This window comes from Hetaerina americana, unplaced genomic scaffold (assembly GCF_022747635.1).
Source record: "Hetaerina americana unplaced genomic scaffold, ioHetAmer1.1.p SCAF_17, whole genome shotgun sequence".
NCBI classification, from domain to species: Eukaryota; Metazoa; Arthropoda; class Insecta; order Odonata; family Calopterygidae; genus Hetaerina; species Hetaerina americana.
The window spans coordinates 4,065,883-4,091,541 of NW_027286730.1; the positions used below are offsets into that span (position 1 = coordinate 4,065,883).

General features: G+C 37.0%; 1 protein-coding gene across 1 annotated transcript in view; it reads right to left on the reverse strand.

Moving 5' to 3' along the window:
- Positions 1-1,515: 1,515 nt before the first annotated feature.
- LOC139687122 (uncharacterized) overlaps positions 1,516-25,659 on the reverse strand; it is a 35,471-nt gene continuing 11,327 nt past the window's right edge. Inside the window, exons 6-9 of the mRNA XM_071584245.1 lie at positions 15,270-15,554; positions 12,643-13,725; positions 4,162-4,834; positions 1,516-3,512 (exon numbers count right to left, since the gene is read on the reverse strand). Of these exons, the coding sequence (XP_071440346.1) occupies positions 3,388-3,512; positions 4,162-4,834; positions 12,643-13,725; positions 15,270-15,554 (2,166 nt within the window). The 3' untranslated portion in view covers positions 1,516-3,387. The remainder of the gene's footprint in view (positions 3,513-4,161; positions 4,835-12,642; positions 13,726-15,269; positions 15,555-25,659) is intronic.

Here is a 25,659-nt window from a genome sequence, read left to right on the forward strand (position 1 = left end):
TTTCAAGTTTTGTGTCAGGAAAGGCTTGGAAACAGGAATTTTCAGTTGGTGTCCATCCAAAACCTTTTAATCTTAAATAGTAGACCCACAAAACAAATAGGCATGCAATCATTTTGGGAAAATTGACCCCCCACTGTGCCACAGTAATACATTAGACAATTGAATGGATAGAGCAGAAGAATGCAAGAAATACCTATAGAAGGATCAGATATATGTACAAAGATTAGAACCTAAGAGATAAAGAAATCAAGTGAAAAATTAAACATAATTAATGCTAAAATTGATAACTGTTAACAAGAATAATGAAACTTTTAATCTGTAGACGTTTAGGCAAGAAGTTAGTGTTTTGGATTAAAAAATTCAGGGAAAAACAATTGCACAGCCAGATAATTTATATTTTTTTCAGGCATGAAATAAAGCTTGCATAACCTATACAACCAAATTAAAAATTTCTTTTTACCTAATAGGGGCCAGGCTCTTGAAACGTTTTGCCCTAGCCCAGCCAAGCTATGAACTCAGACCTGGATCATCCAGCCCAGGGTGATGACCTAGGTGGCCATTCCCACATTTTAGAGTTGAAGTGAAAACCCAAATAAAAATCAGAGTATGAATAAACTTACAAAGTTCACATTTTTACAGGTTGAAGAAGAGGCTGGGTAGGAGATTCCAAGAACTAAGAAAAGGCCAAAGATATTAAATTCAGACAGGAGACAGCTTTGAGGCATGGTGCATCCCAGTAAATAGCTCTTATTCTAAATATTTTCTAGGCCATATAGTTTACCAATTTGTTATACAGCTATCACATAAGTATAAAATACAAAACTCTCTGGGGGTTTCCATTTCAATTCAACTTCATATGGACTTAATTTGAAGAGAAAAAAATTAAATTTAGTTTCTTTGCACATCCCAAATGGTGTACACATTTTTAATTCAGTTCCCTACAGGCTTTCATTCCTTATTTCCAGTTCTGGAAACTGAACTTAAATCATCTGCAATATTTTTATTCATTTATTTATAATCAATTCATAAACAGCCATTTTTTAGTGATTAGATCACATTTTTTAAACTTGAAAATAACAACGAAGACAATCTCAAACAACGTAGCCCTATGCGGAGAAAAACTCATCTCGGCGGGAATCAAACCAACAACCTTTAGGTTGGCAGGTGGACATTAAACTGCCACCAGGGCCGGCCTTTGGGCTCTATTTGCTACATATTTATTTTAAGCTTCTTAGTCCAGAAACCTGAATCTTAATATTTGGAAATATTTTCATCTCAGTTCATAGCAGAACACTTTTTGGGAAAAATAATTTAGGTTCCAGACAGAAATTAAACATTTGATACAATTAAGTTCCAAATCCAGTTCACACCCCTGACTTCTTCACTTATGCTCAATGTTAGCATTTTGCTTTAGAATACTCTTACCTAAAAAGGCCAATGGGAGTCCCAAATCATTTATTCAAAGAGCATACTGCACCATCCATTATAAATTCAATAAAAACTAGCATATGACAGAAAACTGCATTTTAATACTAAACAAATTATACATGTGTGGTAAAACTTAGCTCTGATAATGAAGACAAAGGTAAATACAAGTTTAAAATGGAAAATAATCCTACATTGTAACTACCCCTTAGCTATCTCCCAATATTACACCTGAGTACACTATTTACAAAAGAAATGAAAAGATTTGGTCAGGTGTTTTTGTTTTTCCAGAAAGTACTGAAATACATAAATCTTGGAAACCAGCAAGCAATAAATTCAGCACTAATCTTAATGCTTTTAAAATAAACAGTAAAGATTACAACAATAAATAGAAGAAAAACTACAACTTGGGATCAGATTTATGCCTGAATAGCTAACAAAAATATTTTTATAAGAGGAACAATAACCCTCTTTCACTAGATACTTTTTACATGAAACAATAATTGCAGTCAATAAGAAAGAGTGCATGGCCAACGTGAAAAATACCTCAAATACATTATTTGAGAGCTAGTCTAAGGAGCTTTAAGAAAAATATAACATCCATTCAAAAATGCAGGTAATTAAAAAACAATGTACATTTCAGTTCTATTGTGACAGAGCTGAATCATTTTCTTTAACAAATCATCATTCCCTATTTCCCTTCTTGATATTTGATTTCAAGGGTAGAATGATTTGGGAGTTCCCACACCGATAAGTAACCATGGCTATTTTAATCTTTTGCAATTGAATCAATATACAGCGCTAATATCACGTTGTGAATATGATAAACATGTTGCCTGATAATGATCCATAAATGCACTTATAACACTAGTCAACTTTGAGAGAGCAGACTCCAAGGTCATACCCAAAACTGGATTGAAAAATGACTGGAACTTTTCGAGGTCACTTCTCACAAGGCTTGTTTGATATTGAGAACAAGAGTAACCATCATTTCATCACCAAAAATATTTATTGCCTACATGAGACAAAGGTTATATATGTAACACAGAAAACTATGTAGGACTAATATTAAAGCATATTAGCAAAACTGATTTACAGGTAAGTGAAACCACGTGCTTAACACGAAGAAACAAAATGTGATCTAAACTGTTCACCCTAGATGCACAGTTGTACTCAGACACTCACATTAAGCTCTCGTATAAAAACTTTCTTTTGAGCTCAAAAATTATAAATCCACATTGCCACAAATAGGCTACATTTGCTATTCTAAAATATTCTTTACATAACCATACGTATTCAAATACTAAATATACGTAAAAACTTATAACGTTAGATTGGAAATAATTTTATTAATCCAGTCTCATATTTTAATTTTTAATTGGAAGCTATTCAGAAGGATCATTGCAGAGAAGACAGTTACTTTAAATATATCCCAGATTAAACTAGGTATTTGGTTACCCATTTGTAGCACTCAATTTAGCACACACACACACTTCAAACTGATTTACTTATAGTACAAGTAAATATAAAGTCCATATATAGTTATAATACGTCAATACTTCATTACCACTTCAATAAGATATATTAGCTATTTTTTATTGATACAAATATTAAGGTTTTGAAGGAATAGCCACTCAATTGGAGCCTCATGCCATTATACAAAGGTTTCAAGAATCAGGCTTTGGAAAGCACCTGTAGTCCATTGTATGAAAACTAACTAAATGGCAAAAAACATGGATCAATGTTTAAAAAGATCTTGTCAGCATAAAACGTTTGAGCGTACAGTGTGATAATGGAACTTGCACGAACAACACCTCAGATATCAACACTATAGTCATCCCTCATGTTAACTTTCTTTAGTCTATTTAGGGATTCACATCTTCAAAACTATCACTTGTAAATGCTGAACCAATTATGCACTCAAGGGAAAGTCTTGTATCCAATATATTAAAGTGAACTTCATCACATTGTACTAGATTTGATATCTTCATCGCTGTCCTGAAGCATTGGAAGAGACCTTCCTTCCCTTCCAGGAGCAGTGGTTAACTCTACCTTTCCTTGGAAGTCACCAACAGCATCAACTGCAACTATGAATAAACAAAAAAATAATCAAGAGAAGATCACCCACTCTTCATTGTAAAGCAACATGCCATGAAATGCTGAGACTCTTTTACCTGATTCCTTTTGTAATGAAGAGAGGAACACCCAATAATACATTGAAATTTAGGATAACTTTCTGGGGGAAGGGAAACTCACTCCTACAGTGGTTCCTCCACCACAGTAAAATCATGCATGCTCAGTTCTATTCAACATAAATATATTTCATTTGCTCAAAAAAACCTTTTCCTTCTTTACTCCAAATATTTGTTTTTCAAGTTGAAAAAGCTTGGAAAAGCAAATAACAGTAACTTTGTTATTGTAAAGATTATGATGCCAAAACTCTTTATTACTTAATTAAAACTAAGTAGACTAATAAATCATTAAGACAAAACAGTCTATCCAGAGAACATCACTAGTTGGCTCAGCATAGTTCAAATGTTTGAATTAGTTAATTATAATCATGCACCTGAGCTGCAATACAAATGCATAAAAAATAATTAATGAAATTAATTTGAAAAAATACAAAAGGACATGGCTTCCTTAAGTGGAATGCAATACGAATCCATCACCACCACTACCGTTGTCCAGTAAATTTATTATTTATTTATGGTGAGCCAAATTGAAAAATAAATTTACCTGCATGAGAAGAAATAGAATTATGCATTTCTTCTCTCTGACTGGGGTTGCACTCGGCATTTGTAGAGGAGGTTAGTATAAACTCAGTTTGGTTTTCAACAACGCTGGAAGAACTTTCATCCATATCATCTTTTAAGATCAACACAAATTCCTCTGAATCTTCTTCCTTTTCTTCAGCTTCTTCTTTCACTTTTTCCACCAAAGATGGAGCCACATTCTCTTCCGTTTTCCTATCGCTCAATTCCACATCTTTTATGATCAACACAAATTCCCTAGAATCTTCTCCCTTTTCTTCTGCTTCTTCTTTCACCTTTTTCACCGAAGATGGATCCACATTCTCTTCCGCTTTCCTTTTGCTCAAACCCACATTTGAAGCACAAGGCGCAGGACTGGCACTATATTCTTGGCATTCCACAGAGGGTTGTACTTTGCCAGCATCATCACTGCTTGCAGCATCAGAAACTGGAAACTCAGTACTTATTACTGCGGATTCTGCAACAGTGTCTTCTGAAACCACTGATGGCATTTCATCACATTCAGAATTTGGCTGGGACGAGGGCACACACTGCTCAGACAGCTTCTCCTCCTGAGAGTTGGACATTTCTGCAGCTTGTATTGCAATATCATTCTCCTCCAAAGATGGCAATCGATCCATTTTCTCAAAATCTACTTTCTGAAATTGAAAAAGATATACACATTACAATCAATATAGTGCCTAATTGGCCTGAATAGACAGCTCTCTCACAATTTTACATGATTAAGTGGTTTTATTGATCATCATACGACTAATTTTATGTGGTTGAAGGAGTAAAAACAACAGATGAATTTTTTCATTAGTTTAATAGCAATACTAGCATTCACTTTTTCTCTCCCAAAAATGAGTGGCCTTTTCAAAAAGACAAAAAAGGCCTAAGGGAATTTTGACAGGAGGTGACTATCAAGAGAATAGACCTGGGATCCAGATATAATATATACACAATGGCATAAAAAGGAAATTGAAGGTATGAATAAAAAATTATGGATTTTAAGAACCACAGGCATGGAATGAAATATAAGAATGGTTTGTCTTTTATGACAAATAAGTTGGAGGATGTGGTTCCCCGTTAATCAGTTAGTAGCTTCAGTTCTGGATAGAAAGCTTTTATAAGCTATATGTGCTGATAAAAGTTGGTCTTAATTCACTTCTACAGGACCACTCTGTATTAACTGTATAATTATCACAGAGAAACTATAGGCAGAAAGCATACATCCACAAAGAGATATAAGGGATCAAGGTCTAATCAAAGTGAGGACTTCCTGTAATGTTCCATGCACACTTGCACCAAAACGTAAGATACATAGCATGTAAAGTGAATGACATTGTTCATATACTTTTTATTTTTATGATCCAAAATTATATCCCTGTTTAAGGAACGGTTGCACATGTTCATCGTGGATAAACAATTAACCAATATTGTTATTCTATAAGCTTTTTATGTAAATATCTTGTTGCTCTTGTATCCATTCCCAATTATTACCTTTTTCCTATTATCAATAGTTCAGATTTGTACCCTAGATCCCTGAAATTCAAAGACGATAATGAGGAAAAGAAAACATGTGTTTAAAAGCATTCACGCAAGATGATAGTGATATTTTCTTCAATTTCAAGCACTGTAAGTATCACAGTCACCTGATCTCATGCAAGACCACTTTTTCCATAACTTTTCATCTAGCAGATGGGCCAAGAGAGTAACTTAGAGAGAAATATAATTAAAGTCTTTTAGAATTTCTATTTTCAATCCAAAGAAATCGGAACTTTTATTTTAATATGAATAATAGACAGTTGGTGCAGAGCATCAGAGTATATAACTTTCTATTAACATTCTCCTAATTTTTCAGGGTGGAGTAACCAAAAATTTTATATTAGAATTGAGTTATAAGAGTGAAGGCAAAAAATGCTCACATAACTATTATAACTAGTTATCATGAGGCTTGTCTGAAATCTTTCAGACCTCAACATGAAGATGGCAGCACTCTTTAACAAAAGTTGGGGAATGTGCTAATGAATTTGTTGAAAGGTACTCGCCAAAATTTCAGCCATTTTTACAATCATTAGAGTGAGTAACTGTGAGGTATGAGTCGAAGCCGATTTTTTGAGTGGTAGTCGTTTTAAATCAGGCAGAACCTCGACCGATGAAGATTTGCATAAGGGACGGCCTTCCACTTCGACAGACCCCAGACAGAATTTGGTGCGGGCAAATCGCCGCCGTTTAACTGTTTGGGAGATAGCCGAGAAAGTGAACAATAGGCCTGTCACACAATTTTGACAGACATTTTGGGCATGACGTGCATTGCATCAAAATTCATCCTGCGGGTGCTGACTGATGAACACAGACAAAAACGTGTGGACATTTGTCAGAATCTCCCGGATCGAGCCAATGCCAACCCAGAGTTTCTTAATATCTTCTTTTTGTTTCTGAAGTTAAAATCAACCTTGAAAGGATGCCCATTTGACTGTACAGCAGACATTAAAACTAATTGTATGGCGGACCTGAAGAGGATCCCTAAGGCGGCTTACCAGGCAGGGTTCGAGAGCTGGAAGAAACGTTGGCAAAGGTGTATCGTCAGCCAGGGCATGTACTTTGAGGGAGACAAGTTCAATGAAGCTGTATCGTTTTAAATTAAAAAGTAATAAAATCAGTCCAGCCTTTTTTTGATCACACCTTGTTTCAATAAATTTGAAGAAAAAAATGTTCTGCTTTTTTGTTAGGTCTTAAACTCTTCAGACTACCCTCATACTTCATTTTACTGATTAATTTATCAAAATGAGGATTACTTAACAATACAGCACTTTTCTTGCTTCTAATACCACAAAACAAGTGACATCGTGTTCCGAGGTAACACGCATCCACAGTCGTCCGTTCACGCGAGGCTTTAAACGGCAGAATGCATCTGCTGAGCCTGCCATGCCCTGCGTTCAACAGCCTACCTCCCTATCATCTGAAACTTCTTCTGAAGCGATCATCTCCCAACCGAGTGTAACTATTTCACCTAATCCTTCTTCCAATTCTCCTAACGACGGCTTCATTGAAGTGAAAAAGCGGCGACGCCGACCACCTATTATGGGCTCCTCCAATAACAAGAGCTCTATCTCCGGCATCTCGCGGCGTTCTCATGTTCATGTCTGGAATTTTCTTCCTGACACGACGAAAGACGAAATCATGTCCTATCTGAAGGTTAATTTGCCGGATCTTCTTGATTCTGCTGTAGACATTGAGCAACTTAAGGTAACCAGAGGCAATTACGCCTCCTTTCATTTGTCTGTGAATCAAGATTTACGTGAAAAGCTCCTTACCCCAGAGTTCTGGCCAAAAAATATCTGTATCGGAAATTATTCTTTTCGGAGACTCCGCCCGGAAATTGCGGCAGGATAACTATGCAATTAAAGATTCTCCATATTAACATTCAGTGTTTGCGCAATAAACTGATTGACCTTGAAGTATTTACGAGTGAACATAACCCTGATGTGATTTGTGTAAATGAGCACTGGCTTCAGAAGGGGGAACTGCTTTTGTTCCGACTTACTGGTTACGTTCTCGCCGATGCTTTTTGCCGAGCAACAAGTAAAAATGGTGGTGTATTAATCCTAGTGTCTGTGAGACTGACATATTCCTCAGTGCCACTTATCCAGTTCTCCAATCCCCTTAATGAAGATCACCTGTTCGAGTCCAGTCTGTCTCGTATCAAAGGAAACAACCGTGATTATATAATTGTTACGATTTATCGTTCTCCAGCCAGTGATTTTGACGTGTTCCTTTCTAAATTTTATACATTGTTGGAATTAATCCATAAGTCTATTCCTAACCCGTTGCTGATTATAACCGGCGACTTCAACTGCAACCTACTAGAAAGCTCTAAAGCTAAATATGATCTGTTTGACATTCTGTCTTCCTTTGGCCTTTCTGTTACTAATATGGTAGCCACTAGAGTTTGCAGAACTACTTCTACTCTTCTAGATGTAGTTCTTACAAATTCCAGTGCAGAGTTATCTGAAACCGTAACAATCGAGTCTCATATTTCTGACCATTTTCCTCTTCTAGCCACTTTCACCTTCAGTGATAATAGTAACAGCAAGACCATTTTCAGAAGAAAATTTTCCGATGAGAATATTTCTAACTTCTTTGAGCGGCTAGGCTCCCATGACTGGTCGAATGTTTACAGCGATTACTGTTTTGACGACAACTTTCTTTACTTCTATTCTACTTACCTTGAATACTTCAATTTTTGTTTTCCCATTGGGCCAATTAGGTTCAAAACCTCAGTTTTATATCATAATAAGAAACCCTGGGTTACCGATGAAATTCGTAATCTTGCAAGGTACATGAAAGATTTAGCAGCATATTTTAGAAATAAAACTGACTCCTCCAGTCAACACGAATACTCCACTTTGAAAAAGGAATACAGGACTATTCTTTACAATGCCAAACGATCATATAACAATTCTCGAATTACTAATGCCTCTAACAAATCTAGGGAAGCCTGGAAAATAATTAATGAATCCAAATCTATCTCAAATGTCAACTCTGACATTGTACTTCGTAATACTTCTGGAAAGCTCAATCAAAATACTATACAGATGGCATCCTCCCTCAATGAACATTACCTATCTCAGATAACTCCTACAAATCAGTGTAACAGTGGCAAATATCCCCTTATTTCCAACTCTAGTAACTCGCTATTCTTATATCCCTGTTCGGAACATGAATTAACTAAGGCAATGTCCAAAATTAGTAATAAATACTCTGCAGGTCTTGATGGAATACCAGCCACTATTTTTAAGAAATCTTACGAGGCAATTAAGCATCCATTATTATTTTTAATTAACAAATCTCTAAAGGTAGGGAAATTCCCTGCCACCTTGAAAGTAGCGAAAGTCTTGCCCCTCTACAAGGGCAAAGGACCTAAAGACGATATGAATTCTTATCGGCCCATTTCATTGCTCAACCAATTCGGTAAAATATTTGAATTAATTTTTTACAATCGCTTAATATTATTTCTGGAATCCCATAACTTACTTTCTCCCAACCAACATGGTTTCAGGAAACTCAGGTCTACATCCACAGCTATATATCAAGCAGTTAACAAAATAACTTCTGATCTTGACAATAGATCTGAATCTCTTGCCTTATTTTTCGATTTTTCAAAGGCGTTTGATGCTGTCAATCACAACCTCTTACTTCGAAAAATTGAATGCCTGGGAATAAGAGGGACTTCCCTAGACTGGGTTAGATCCTATCTCCTGGACAGAAAACAATGTGTAGCCTTAAGTAAACAAGGAAGAGAGTTCCTTTCTCCAGTAAAAAGTGTTCTATGTGGTGTACCCCAGGGATCTGTCCTGGGCCCAATCTTGTTCCTTATGTACGTAAATGATCTACCAACATTACTGAACTCTGTACCAGGCGTGCTGCCTGTCGTCTATGCTGATGACACAAATGTCCTCGTGTCTGCCTCCTCTGTAGACACACTAATATTAACCTCTGTTTCCGTTACCCAGCTGTTACATGAGTAGTGTCTCCTCAATTCCCTCTTCCTCAATGTTAGTAAATCTTCTTTAATTTACTTTGCTAATAAGAATAAATCAGCTGCTTGCATAACTGTAAATATTGATAACGAACTTATTGTACAAAAAAGTAAATCATGTTTTCTAGGCATCTCTATTGACAGTCGTCTGTCTTGGGATGACCATATTCTCAAACTTCGTAATAAGTTGAGTTCACTCTGTCATCTTATCAGATTCATTAGGCATACCGTCAATACTGAGGTCTTATTGTCTCTTTATTATAGTGAATTTTACTCTCATGTTGTTTATAGTATTCTTTTATGGGGCCCTACACCTAATGCAAATATTATATTTAAAATTCAAAAACGGATCATCCGACTTATTTGCCTTGCTACTCATGCAGCATCCTGTCGTCCCCTCTTTAAAAAATTGAAAATTTTACCCATTCCCTGCGTGTATATGTATTGCGCATCTTTGTATGTCAAAAGCAACTTCTCTAGTTATCTTTCCAATGCCAACGTTCACAATTATAACACAAGGCATTCTGCTGACCTCCACCAAAACTTTGTCAGAACCTGTACCACCGCCCATGGACCTAAACATATGGGCCTCAGGATTTTTAATAAACTTCCTAAAGAACTGAAAGCACAACATAAGCTGCCTATATTTAAGCTCAACCTTCAGAAATATTTACTCTGTAAAATGTTTTATTCTATTAATGAACTTCTTGTCCCATGAGTTTCTTTGTATTTAAACATGTACTTAGTATTTATCATTTCTTTATATAACATTGACGTGTCCTATATCTGTGCTTGTTTTTTACAATTGTACAAATCTGCTGGGCAAATAAAATTACTTACTTACTTACTTACTAATACTTTTGCCCATGCTATTTTGATAACAGCCAATAAAATTTTCAGAATAAACTTCACCAAAAAAATTGTGCTCAGGCGATGCTACAAAAATTTAAAATTAGGAAATCAAGATGATTCCATTTTGGCTTCTAATAACGGCCATTTTTTACAACTCTTTGCCTAAATTAAGTATCACCTCAAGTAATTTTGATTTTTTAATATGAAAAAGTAAGCAAAAAACTGAAAAAGTTTGCATGCAGTTTTAATTGATTTTAATGCTGGGATGTCTAATTATTCACAGAAAAATTTTAATTATAGTCTTCCCTCAAATTTATTAAAGAGTAACAAAAATTTGCTAACCACAATTATTCATTGGTTAGTACCAGGGCCTGAAGTAATGGGCATGCTAATAAGAAACATCTTAATGAGAGTATAGTGTAATTACTAAGATCAAATAGCACCAGCCTGAAGAGAAAGAAATGACCCAAGAAATCCTTACATGGAATTATCTTTCCCACTGCTGTGAGACAAGGACAGGAACAGCAAAGACAAATTATTTGAAATTACAGAAAAGCCAAGAAATAGAAGAATGATGAAATTAATATGGACATGCCAATTTACGAATGAAGTCTTTAAATACCAGGTTGAAGGGAAAATTCCATGAGAAATATAGACAAGAAGAAGGGATCTAAAGGGGACGGTAGCTTACTGAAAACCATTATGGATGAAAGAAGGAATGGAAGAACTGTATAGGAAAGCTACAAATTAATTACAAGATAGACAATAAACCAAAACACTGAGAAAATGGAAAAAATTGGAAGGGATATACAGATCTTGATGGACTGCAACAAACAGTTCTCAGGTCTAATTACCCGATTATAATGAATTGTGCCTCGGTCTTTCACAACTAAGTTATTCATGATAATAATCAACATTCTCAACAATGAAATGCATTACCAAAGATAGATCCAAAAATCACCTCTAGAGAGAAGCTTGGTTAACATGATGAATTTGCACCTTTTATTAGAAAGGTTGTAAGTGGTTTAAAAATTTTCAAAGAGGTAATATTAGCAAAGGTGATGTTGAATGTTCTGGATGCCCTGTCAAGGTCACTACTCCAGAATTTATATCACCTTATTATTGATAAGATCCATGATATGTTGATGGATAATAAGGGAGTGAAGCTGCATGAGATTGCTGATAGAGTGGGCATTGCAAGTGAACAGGTACATTACATTTTGCACCAGCATTTGGTAATGAGGAAGATATCACTAAGATAGGAGCCATAATTTCTCATGGTTGACCAAAAATGAAACTATGTGACATGTTCCCCAAGGCCAGTTAGCAGCTGCTTCAGCATTACCTGCAGGATTTTAGACATTACAAATCACTGTAAATAAAACATTAACAGCACTACATTCTTGAAACCATGTAATGGGTAGACAATGAGAAGACTGCATTAAAGAAAGAGAAGAACTTCAGTCAGGAAGGTTATGGTGAATACTTTTTCAGATTTTCAAGGTATAATTTTCACTGACTCTTTGGGAAAAGTTTAAACTATTGCAAATGTATACTATGCATTGTTTTTAGACTATTTGAAAATGAAATTGCGAGAAAAAGACCAAAATTGCACCACAAAAAGTCCTTATTCATTAAGACAATGCATCAGCTAAATCCTCTACAGCTATGGCTACAAAATTGATGCATTTACCATTCCAACTTATTTCCCATCCCCCTAAGATTATTTTTCATTCTCAAAACTTGGACCCCTTGGAACCTAAAATGATGAAATGGCTGGTCGGAATGAAATTAAAATTTTAAATTGGAGGTGATTGTGGAAACAAATTCCTAATTTGAAGAGTTGGAACAAATATTATTTAGAAGGCAGCTACAAATTGGATAGCCATTTGGTGAAACGATTAAGTCTAAAAAGTAACTATCTTGAAAAATAAAAATGGTTTTTTGCAAAATGAAGTAGTTTTCATTTTTACAAAAATTTTTCAAACCACCCTTGTATGCCAAAAATATCAGATAGTGCACCTCATCCATCATAGGCCACACACAATATATATCACATCAATAACTCACCATAGGCATTGTTGCTTTGGCATCCTCCTGCAGCTCAACACCACTGGCAATGGGCATGCCCTGCACTACATCTCCTTCTGAAACCACCAATGCTTCTTCGCTAATGGCACATTGCATGGTTTTCGTTGCATCCCTTGTCACCAGGTACATTGTTTTTACTTCAAGTGTGCCAGGTTTCACTTTGCACAATGGCACACCATTGTGGTCCACCACTTGCTTGCCCTCAACCCCTCCATTACCATCCTCCACCACCATGTAAATTGTCTCCCCTGCTTCCGCCTCCTTTGAACCCTCTACCTCCTGAACTACAGTCTCATTCTCAGTAAAAGTGATGGCTGTTTCTCCCACAGCTTCCTCAGATTCAACAATCGGCATATCATGGCCTCTGCCAGATGCCTCCTGGATAGGCATTTCCCTCGTTCTCTCCTCCACAGCAACCATCCCCGACAATGCTCCAGCATCAGCATTTTCCACAACAGTCTGAGTCTCCATCTGCTCAGCTCCTTCATCCACTTCTGTGGCATCCTCCTGCACCTCTGAAGCCACCACAGAACCATCACCAGTGGTCAGGGTTGCTATATTCCCTCCCTCTTCCACATGGCATTGAATCACTCCTCCACTCACAATGTTCATCAAAACTTCTTCATTCACTGTTACAAAGGATCCATCTCCACTATCCATGAGTATTGGCACATCTGTAGGCAAACCCGCTTCCTTCAAGACCTCCATGTACTGGGTCATTACTGTACCACCTGCTGTTGAATTGCTAACATTGACCGCAGCTGTAGCAATGGTGTTTGTGTTGGATGAGCTTGTCACCACATTGCCAGTTCCACCACTACTGCTTCTGTCCCTGACCTGGACAACCTGCCTTGTCTGTCCTAATTGTGTCACAGGCTGAACTCTTTGATGCACCAAGTTCCTTGTGCCTCTTGGTCTTCCAACAGATGAGGTAATATTAGATGGGGCATCACCTGTAGGGGAATCTCTTGCCGACATCTCCTTCTGAAGTGCCTCCAAGGCTTTTCTGCTGGCTTCTGCTTCCTTTCTTAGAGCCATTTCTGCATCTGTCATCACCTTTTCCTGGAAAATAAGTCATTGAATCATCAATTTTTCATAATCAGCAACCATATCATGATCATATTAATTATGAATTCCTATGTCTCAATGATTAAATTTAACGCCAGTTATTTCCATATTAATTAAATTTAGCAGTTTCATACAAGTTCTGAAGTGTCTAAGTGAAGCCTAAATTGATGGCATAAAAATTAGAAATGCATCTATTTTATATGCTATTCTTCATGTGCATAAAAAAAGCAATTACAATGCAACACCATTTATGAGAATATCATTTTTGAGAAGGGGAAAGTGATTTTTGCCAAATTCATTAATGAGATGTCAGGATAATCAAAAGCCAAACAATTATTTAAGGGGAGCCGTGCATGGTTTGAGAAGTTGATGGGAAGAACCGTCATCCATGGCATTGTGAGGCATGGTGTAGCAGTAAGCTCAGAGTCTAAGGCAGCAGAGAACTTCATAGGCGACTTTGAAAAGCTATTAGATTTTGAGGGCTACCTGGCACTACATGTTTTTCATTGTGAAGAGACGGTTCTCTTTGGGAAAAGCAAACCTATATTTGTCCAAATAGCAGTAGAAGACAATGCATTGCATGATCACAGGGCAATGAAAGGCCATCTCATGCTGCTATTTTGCACAAATGCAAGCAGCGATTTTAAAATCAAACCCCTGCTTGTTTACCATTCAGAAACTCCAACGAGCCTTCAAGAAGTGTTTAGTCCAAAACAGCAGGCTAAATGAGATGTGGATGTCACGGGAAACTTTTGCATTGTAACATGCATATGAGGCATCGCCCTAATAAGGAAGTGGTGATTCATGCCATAAATTTATTTAACGATCATTCTGAGATTTTTGGGCTGAGATTCTGAGCATTTTTAACAAATTTTGAAGGGTCAGCAAAAACAAATGTATCTAGACAGCTTTTTAGTAAAAAGGAATTAGGTATATATTATAAATAATTAACAATTTATTTAGAATCATTTTTGTTTTACAAATCAAGTTCACATTCCCAGTTGCTTGATTCCATGATGAAGAAATGGTGAAAATGATCCACAATCCTAATCAATGTATTCATAATTTTATTTGTATAAACCTGTACATAATTTATTTTTTTTCGGCATGGAACAAATTATCGTACTTTACATTAATTTATAAGTCAGAAGTTGTTTCACTAAATGAGTGTTTTGCTTCACAAGAAGGGTCGTGGAGCAGTTCATGCTCGTATTACAAAAGTCCACTGCAAATGAAAATTCCAAATTTATTTTCATCATAGCTCTTACCATTTCTTTCATCATTTCCCAGGGCACACTTTAAAATACTAACACATGCCTCACCCCTAGCACCAACTGATCACATGATTTTCTATTCAATATTAACGCCACCTGATTTCCTTATTTATTTTGAACCAGACAGTAAAATATGAGATATAATGAATGTCTTTTTGAAATTCATCAATAAAATATACCACATATGCTTCCCTTCCCTAAATGATGCAGTCATTAATGCTACAATTACAAATTCCAGGATATGAATAACAACTCCAATCTTACCTGGAATATAAGATTCATTTGCCTCTTGAGTGGTCTCCCTCTTTTTCGAGGCCCCGGGACATAGATGGGATAGCCACCAGGGGGAACCTGAGGTGAGTGTGATGGAGCTTTGGCTGGGCTTGCAACATGAACAGCATTTGACACTTCTTCAGCTTCCATTGCAACCTCTTCTTCTTCCTGAGCTTTAGCAACAGCCATGGCAGCACCTTCTACTTCTGCCTTGGCTTCCTCCTCTTTCTGATTGCCACGTATTGAGTCAATTTCCCCGGAGAGAGATAGCAAGACCTGAAAAAATACAAAACCTGGTGTTCAACAATTGCAAACTAGTTTTACAGGAAAATATTAATACCTTCTATATACCATCCCACTGTATCTTTCAAAATAAGAAACTTAATATTATATTAATCTTAACCAGCTAGTTCTAGTAGCCTAGTAAGAGCTTAGTTCTTGGGTCAGTCAGACAGGGAAAAATTTCAAGACGCCAGACACGACAAGACACCCTCTTTGCAACACACCTCATAGAATTCAACCACACAAGCAATTTCTTCCCTGAAATACTTCATATCCACCCAAAAGGATTAAAAACTGACACTCTTTGGCAACTTGAGACAAGAAGGCCCTTGGCAGACCCCAAAACAACCCTTTGTGACAAGCATTGTACTCTCAACCCTCCATTCTCCTATCCGTGGGACTAACCTTTGAAGGAAAAACAAAACCAATGCTTCAATGCAACTGATCACCTCAACCCTTCCAATGCCCCTCCACCCCACCTCCATGCCATGACCTAGCCATAACACCACCACTTCTTTCCCTTCCCTTCCCCAAATAATTACAACCCCCACATTCTACATCCCACCCTTTCTCACCCTCCGAACATATCCATAGCCCCTCTCCTCTCTCCTAAGCATATTTATTCAATTTCTGCAAGCAAATGAAATTTGTACCTGATGATGCCGCAAGTCAGTGAAACACATTGTATCTCAACATAAAGTCTGTTGAAAAGCACAAAATCTTTTAATAAAGATGATAAATATTAATATTGATTTACTTTGTTTTCTACAAATCAAAGTCGTACTCCAGGTAGATGATAGAAGAAAAGATCAAGATTATTCACAATCCTAAACAATATAAACATAGCTTTCTTTGAATAAACCTAGTATATTATTTATTATTTTTGGCATGGAGTGAATACTATAACTTACATTAATTTATACATGAAAATTCGTTTTGAATAGCGAATGTTTCACCTTACAGGAAAGATTTTGGAATGAATTATGCTCATTGTGAACAGTTCCACAGTGCTTACTTTTATATTTCTGCTATTGATTCTGAAAATGCATGCTTGGCTTGTAAGCTCCAATAGTCCTATATAGCCTGGAGTACCTTTAACTACCATTGAATTATTAAAACCATTGATATATTATATCTAGTGCTAGTAATTGGGTAGCTTCTCTTATTTTTCATGAAGTCTACAGTTATCTTTCAATGGGTGAAGTTATGTAATGTTATTATCACGAAGCCTTAGTTGTTGTGTAAACGTTTTCAGTCGTAATCATTGTTACATTGACTAGCCACATTTATCTCATACATAATGAAGAGTGATAAGTGGAGGATACTCTTGAATGAATTGGTCACATTTATACTTGTAAGACATTAAAAGATAACAGGTCACCTAAAGACTGCCAGTTCCTGTACACATGTGAGTTTTTAAACCGACTTGTCTATAGGGCTTAGCAGAAAACATCTCAAACCTAACTGTATTGTTTGACTTCCCTCTAAGATCATGCAAAATATGTAACTGAATGACCTCCCCAAACCCTCTCATCAAAGCATACACAGGCAGATCAAAAGCAGACATTACCTAGGAATTGACAAGTGGTGGACCTCATGGGGGAAAATTAGTCCTTCAGAACTAAATGCTGAGTAATCCCAAATGTCCTTCCCTTGGTCTAAAATCTTAACATGGTGGAAAGGATAGTCCATTCTCATCACCCCAAAGTTTGTAATGGAGGGAGGAATGATAATTACTCCTAGCACGATTAACCATGCTAGATAGACTGCAGGATAGGAGCCACAAAAAAGTTAATCCATGCAGCAGCATCTGTTACTGAATGAGGCAGTGCAAAGGCATTTGATCACTATGAGGTGGCCATTTCAGTAGAGGTGGTACATTGAAAGCCCTATCATCAAAGGGGACCAGAATCCACCACAATTATTCATCCCTAGCAATTATGATGGCAGAAGTATAGAAATGAGTTATAGGACTTAATCCACTGGGTTGCGTGTTGTGTCCAGCAGCTGGAGAGCCACAAGGCTTCCATGGCTGTCAGTGAAAAAATAGCCTTGCAAAGCAGACTTGATATCACCAGCAGAGAAGACAAAGAAGAGGATCAAAGCAGTTAAAATATGGAAATGGATTGTTGCGACAATTTTGAGACCAGGGACATTAGAAAATATGAAGTGAGAGATGGAAAGAGGAAAAATAGATATTTAAGGTCTATGCAAGGTGAGATGGAAGGATAGCGAGGATTATTAGAGTGATAGTCACAGAGCAATATACAGCAGAGGAAAAGGATTTAAAAAGGGATGGAAGTTATATTGAACAAAAAGGTACGAATAATATCATAATAAATGATAAAATTTATTAGTAGAAGTAAAAGCTGAACCAACGAACTTGGTCACTGTTCACATGTACATGCGACCAAGGAAGCATATGGAGGAATAAGTCAACAGGGTATACAATCAATTAGAGGATATAATTGCAGGTTTCCATGGAATGAAAAATTTGCTAGTTATGAAGGATTGGAACGAGACAGTAGGGGAAGTAAGAGATGATAGTAAGGTGGGGGACTATGGCTTAGGAACAGGGAATGACTGTGGAGAGAAGCAATAGTTCTGCCATAGACAGGGGTTAATCAAAGAAAATATTTGGTTCAGAAAACTCAATAGGTATAGGTATAGATGGAAAATGTCAGGGGATTCAGAATAATATCAGCTACACTATATCATGGTTGTGGGTCGTGGTATTAGAGCATTGGACTACTGACCGGAGGGCCCGGGTTCGATTCCCAGGCAAGCCTCTCTGGGCACCCTCAGCTCCACCCAAGCTGTGTAATTTTTGGGTACCAGAATGTCCTTGGAAACCATAACTGGCACAGGGAAAGGAACTGGCTCCCTTACCCTGATGAGTGAATTTTACATACCGTCGGGCTTAGTACCGGGTGAACTCTACCATCACCTACCAAACCGACCTTCGGGTTGATTACTGTGTTTTTTATACTATGGTTAGGCACAGATTTAGGAAAGGCGATAAATTCAGTTTTACAGCGGCGAATATGGATCCAGATCATAATTTAGTAATAAGAAAGAGTAGGGTCCTAATCAAAAATAGAAAGCAGAGAGGATGCATTAGGAAACAGATAATAGAATCATCAAAAAAGAGATATCAAAAGCCACAAATGAACTATAGGAACAGTACATAGGAAAAAGAAATGGAAACCATGGATTACAAATGAGATGCTTGGAAAGGCAGGCAAGAGAAGGAAATGGAAAAACATAAACGCAGAGCTGGGAAGAATGAAGCATTAATAGTTAAATAATAAACTGAAGTAGGTAACACATAGAGCAAAAGAAGTTTGGTGGAAGAAGCGGTGCAAGGATATGTAAAGTTTACAAAAAAAGGGTGAAATTGGAGAGATGTAGTCATGTGAAAGCACTGTAAGAGAGCAGGAAGGGAAAATCAATGCACACGAACAAAGATACATTCAGAATATCATTAATTGAACCAGGAAAGGTTCAGGAAAGAATGCAGAGAGGAACTAGATGGTTAGGATATTAGGCCAGGAAGTTAAGACACCGAAAGAGAATGTAACATAGACGAGGATAGTTAAGATTAAGACAAAACAATATACAGACCATCTATATGGTGAAGATATTATGGTAGGCCAGCAAGTTTAGACAAAGATTATAATATAGGTGGGAATAGCTTAGGTCCAGACATACTTGATTACAAGACAGAAAGGGCATTAAGAGAATTTAAATCAAATAAGGCTATGGAGATTGATAAATCTCCTGCATTACAGGTTAATATAGGTTAATTTTAATATTTATTATAATTAGTATTTATGAGGTAGGAATATGGCCAGAAGATTTATTTAGATAGGTGCTGTCAATCATAGGATGAAGAGGAGGGGATGCGATTACTTAGGGGATAATTAGTTTTGGTTCAGGAAGGGGAGAGGTAAGTGTGATACCAAAGCAGTAATGAGGTCACTAATGGAATGGAACAGAATTAAATCCAGATGCATATGCTGGCTTTGTAGATTGTAGATTTCATGAAGGCATTCGATAGAGTAAATTCAGCAGAACTATTGAATGTATTGCAGAAAATAGGTTTAGTTTGGAGGGATATGTAACTTAACCACAGCCTGTATATGCCTACGACTGTTCAGGGGTGAGTTGCAGATGGAGTGTGGGGATGATGGGCAGTGAGTGTTAGGAAGAGGAGTACAACAGATATGCCCATTACCACTAGTTTTATTTGGCTAGTTTTATTTGGCTTATATGAAAAGAAAATAGTAAAAATGGCATGGGAAGAACTGAATATAGGAATGTTAGTCAGAGAAGAACTCATGAAATAAGTTATGTTCGCAAATGATTCCAGTTTTAGTTAGCCTGTCAGTCATATGGTTCAAATTATTGCCATTTGCATGAGAAAATCAGTGCGACAAGTATGGAATGAGAGTTGATGTCAAAAAAACCTAAGGTTAGACAGTTTTCGAAAATGAGCTAGAACATTTTAAACACTACAACTGGAAGATTAAAATAGATCAGGCAGAACGGTTTACCTATCTTGAAAGTGCTTTGAACCATGAAGGTCATAGAAGTAGGGACATCAGAAGAGGAATTGGGTTATGTAAAGAAACTTTCACAAGGAGGGAGTTGATGAGATGGATGCTAAATAAGGAGTTTAAGAAAAGATTTATGATAACGTATATGGAGTACTGTTTTGTACTGGACCAAAACTTGGAAACTGAAGCAAGATGACAAGCAAACAAATGTAGAGGTGTGTTGGGAGAAATTCAAAGGAGGTATGAAAGGTGAACGGAGAGCATTTTGATCAGCATTGGGAAGTTTAAGAATGTGATAGAGGGGAGATCATTAGGCAAGCAATGAGGAGGGAAGAAAAAGATAGGCATGTTTGCTGAAATGAAGAGTTAGAAAGTATTCAGAATCGAAGAGTTTTTTTTGGCAGTGACAGGTCAGGTGGTCCTTTGGGTGTGAAAATGAAAAGTAGGGGTATGAAATTTATGTCCATCCAAAACCTACGTAAAATGCTGGCAACCAATTAATAATAATTCCAAATGGCAGCAGTCAGCAACCAATAACCTATCAGGTGTTTGAAAATAAATTTTTAGAATCACTGTTTTTGTTCATGAAAATCCAAATACTATATATCAGTAAGTGGCTCGCTAACACTTTACACTTCCAAAGTCAACTGGCACACAAAAAAGGCTGCTGGTCCCTGAGCTCACCTGCATGAGCATGCGCCATTACTGCACATGTGCATACATATTCATGTGTGCATAAAGCCATGCCTTTCAACTCGCAGGCGTTCGTGAAAAACCACTCCATGATTATTCAATGTACATAATGTAGTGGCAGTATGCTTCAAAATTGAGTCAGAGAAAAAACAAGTTCCAACATTTAATGATGATAATTTAATGAGTTTTTAGGGAGTAAATGTATGGCCTCCTTAAGATATTAATAAATGAAATCGATTGTGTAAGCTTGGGAAGACTCCCGTTATTAATTAACGATACAGGATCTGATAAGCAAGATATTCACTTAAGGGGGCTATTAAAGGGTGCTCACTACCAGCAGTGAGACTATACTGGTGGAGTCATATTAGGCAGATTAGGCAGAGGAGTCTCACCACCAGAAGTTAATATAAATGAGTGTCAGGCAGAGTTATAACACACCAAGATGCTGGAGTTACACCAAAGTAAGCTACCCTGCACATGAAACACTACCTGGCTATATTTTCAACATGGAGGCAGCTTGTTTACATCAGTGGCATTAAGCTGGTAGATCAACAGCATTACATTTGAGGGCAGGAGGGTGTTACAACCTATAGTTCGCATAAAATGCTATCAGAACTATTGAGTACAAACAAGTAACGTTATAGTGACAATACTGTTATCCCAGAAATATCACACAATAATTACTCCTGAACACTACTATATCAAGAAGACTTCATTAACATAAATAGCTGATACCCATTAATTTATGCAGCATATACATTAAAACCTTTATATGCACTTTTCTAGGGACCCCAGAAAAAAGTGCAAAAAATGTGGGAAAAAGGCAAATAGGTGGGAAAGGAGAATTTTCACTATTTGAAAACATTCTTTTTTGCCTCATCTTCCCATTTTCAAGCAAGATAATATTTACCGTGTCGAGTAATTGAGGACACATGAACACGAGAATCTGAGCTACCTTGCTGTTTGACAGGTGTAAAGAGTTGCCAAAACTTCAAAAATTCTTGAGGAAAATAAAATTATTTTGGAGTCAATAATGCACTCTGAAATTGTTGCGTTGTAATGCACACTTAGCGGATGACTACATTAAAAGTTACTATTGCGGCATCTCCCACAGTTTCTTGGAATTATAATAATGTTCATTGGTTCCTAGAAGACAAGTTTGAAACATGCATGGAACACGTCACAATGCAGCTTTGATGCAATAAAGTGAGTTTCAATACTTTTTATTATTCAGAAGCCCATCACTGAAATATCTGTTGCGTTCAGGCAGTACAAAAGATCCCAGTTGCCAGTCACCAGTTCTTGTTTTTCACGCTTCACAACATTTTATGGCGAGTCATTTTCATTCCTCATAATTTCAACAAAAGTCTGAATAGTCTCCCTCAGGTGTTCTTACAGTATATTGATTACCTAACAAACTCCTAGTCATAAAATGTATTCTTTCCATAGCACGAATTTTTTCCATGGCAGAATGAGATTAAGAATTTAAGTATTTCACATTTCTGACACTCAGTGCTACCCCACCATATTCAAAGTGTTCATTAAAACCATTCACATTACTGCTCTCTCTCATCTTTCTTCGGGGCATATGAACGAAATGAAGTCAAAAAGTTTTTAATATAGGCTGATATACATGGGTAACCGTTTTGGAATGTGAATTTTTTTTTTAAATCCAGCACATAGTGATGATAATAGTGGGAAAACTGAAAATGAAACTGTGTATAAATGGAGTTTCACAAATGCTGGAAAAATAGAAAATCAAAAATGTTGTTATTTGTGGGAAAATTTAAATCCCAATAAACTAAATAGAAGTGGGTCGCATTAGTCCAGGGGTAGAGCGTTGGACTACTGTCTGGAGGGCCCAGGTTCAATTCCTAGAAAAGCCTTTCTGGGCACCCTCAGCTCCACCGAAGCTGTGTAATTTTTGGGTACCAGATCTTCCTGGGAAACCATAACTGGCATAGGGAAAGGAACTGGTCCCCTTATGCTGACGTGTGGATTTCACACGCCATCCGGCATGGTACTGGGTGAACTCTATCATCACCTACCAAACCGACCTTAGGATTGATTATTGTGTTTTTTAGAACAAATACGGGATATGACTGTATTTCTAAAATTTCAAAACTGAACTTTTTAATTTTCCATTGTAAATACATACATTGTAAATACCTGTACTTCACATTCAATGGCACTCATCCTTTGAGCAAAATTGGTAAAATGCATGAACCAAGATGTTTATGTTTAGAAATCATTGAACATGCACATTAAGGCAAAGGGTTATAGCAAACAGAAGGTGTATGCGCTACACAATTAAACAACTTAAAATAAGTGATGATGTATTTTTGATACCCCTCTGTGCTCCAGTATGTGATTTTTTTAGGTTTTTATTCTTTGGAATATCATCATGAGACATATCTGCAAACCTGTACATGTCTCTGACGGCTCAGGTGCAAGTGATAAATGAGGAAATGGAATGGGCAGCGTTAGATAGAGGGGAAAGATAGGGGTGTCCATTATCACCTGTTTATCCACATATACTTACAGGAAATGGTGAAAGAGGCATTGGGAGAACTGAAGGTCAGAATTAAAGGTGAGGGAGAATTCATAAAATCAGTTAGGTTTGTAGATGTCCAAGCCTTGGTTATCTGGTCAGTTAAGACGTTACTAGCACTGATTAGCACACCAGAAAGTCAGTGTGATAGGTATGGAATGAAAATCAATGTAATAAAAACCAAGAGTATGCGGTTTTTGAGAAAAAGGAAAGCTAGGTTGAATATTAAAATATGAATTCAAACAATAGAGCAGGTTGGAATGGTTAACTTCTCAGAAATGTTTTGGTCCAAAATGGTCAAAATATGGCCACTTTGGTAAGGATTGCAGTTTTGTATGGCGCAGCAGAAATATGGGTCACTGTAGCCAGATCATAGATGCAGATTGGAGGCTTTCAAAAGGCTTGTGTGGAGACATAAAAGTGAAATGGACAGACAAATGGACACAAGAAAAACAAATGAGTAAGCGTTAGGCATGATGAGTAAAGAGATAGGATTGTCAGGAGGACTGAAAGGAGGTAAGAAAGATGGATGCCGAGCATTTTGAATGGCAATAGGATGTTGACGCTTGTGATAGAGAAGAGAACATTATGCAAGTGAAAAATGGGATAGAAATAGAACAGGCACATTGGACGGAATGAAGGTAGGAAATATGCAGAATTTAAGTGGGGCTTATTGTAGAGTTGGATGTAAGATTGTTTTTTCCTCGGAGAGGCTTTAAGAGCACTGTCTTGAGATACGAGGGTCATCCGGAAAGTAGTACCCGTTCGTGCCGCATGAAGTGCTGACGACGCGAGTAGCCGCTGGACGAGGTCAGATAGCTTCAGTGGCTTGTCTGCCTTCTCTGAGCCAAGTTGCGTGACGCTAGCATTGCCTGTGTTGTTTCTGTGATTGTTTACAATGTTTAAAAAAATTGAGAACGCCGCCAGTTGTGAAGTGAGGGCAGTGATTAAATTCCTCAATGCAAGAAACGTTCGCCCATGTGATATTCATCGCCAATTAAAGGAGGTGTATGGAGACAATGTAATGGACGAGTCGTCTGTTCGGCGGTGGTGTCGCAACTTCAACATGGGGAGGGGGAACACACACGACGATGATCGTTCGGGGAGACCGTCTGTCATTACAGACCAACTGGTGAGCTCAGTTGACGAATTCGTGAGGAACGATCGGCGCGTCACAATTGATGACATCTGTGAGCATTTTCCCAATGTTTCTCGAACAATTGTTCATGAAATTGTTAAACACCATCTGCATTATGCAAAAATTTGTGCAAGATGGGTCCCTCGCGTATCTCAATGAGCTGGCGGCGAAGGACTATGCAGCAGGAATACAGAAACTTGTCACACGTTATGACAAATGCCTTAATTTGCTTGGAGATTATGTTGAGAAGTAGTTTAAAGTATCCTCTTTCAAATAAAATTTTTTATGTTTGTTAATATTTACTTTTGTGTCTTTATTTCACGAACGGGTACTACTTTCCGGATGACCCTCGTACATTGTTATGAAGAATTCAAAAGCAGAAGGGATCATGCTCTTCCAGTCTGCACATCATTTTTCCAAAGTAAAAGTCACAATTCCACTGTATTATACAAAATACATGCACGAAAGTTGAAGTGTTTGAGGGGGATCTCATCAAACAGTACACCACAACTTGAATTCTGCCATAAATGGACATCCAAACAAAATATGTCCATGGATTTGGTAATAAAGCTGGTAGGTCATCCTCCAAAAAAGAGTTATTTATTTCATAAGATGCATACCTAAACTTCTAATTCCAGATATGTAAATACATTGATTTAAGTTTAAGGTAGGTACTCACTCAAGAGTAACATCTAGAAGAGATAGTTTTGATTTGACAGAATGTTGACTGATTAACTTCAAAATCAATTATAAAAAAGGGCACACACCTCTAGTGGCAACAAAAAGCAACAATATTGCTGAAAATGCACAAATGAAATTCAGATAATCCAGAAACAATTTTTTTATTCAGCAATTCTAAAATCCAGATAAGTATTTTTATAGGTCAGGAAATAGATATTAATGAAAATCCTGCCATAATTAGGGAAGAGGATGTTGAAAGTAAAAATTAAGATTCTCTGAAAAAATGAATTGGCACAATTACAGTTTCAGTATAATATATAAGCATTATTCAACAGCAATATGGAGAAAAAACAACTCCACCTTAAAAAAGTAAAACAATATATAGTAATCTCATAAGATAAGTGATGAACAATGTCTGGGGATAAGCAGGCGACACGTTTTAATTTCAAATGAATGATTGAAGAAGACATTCGACAT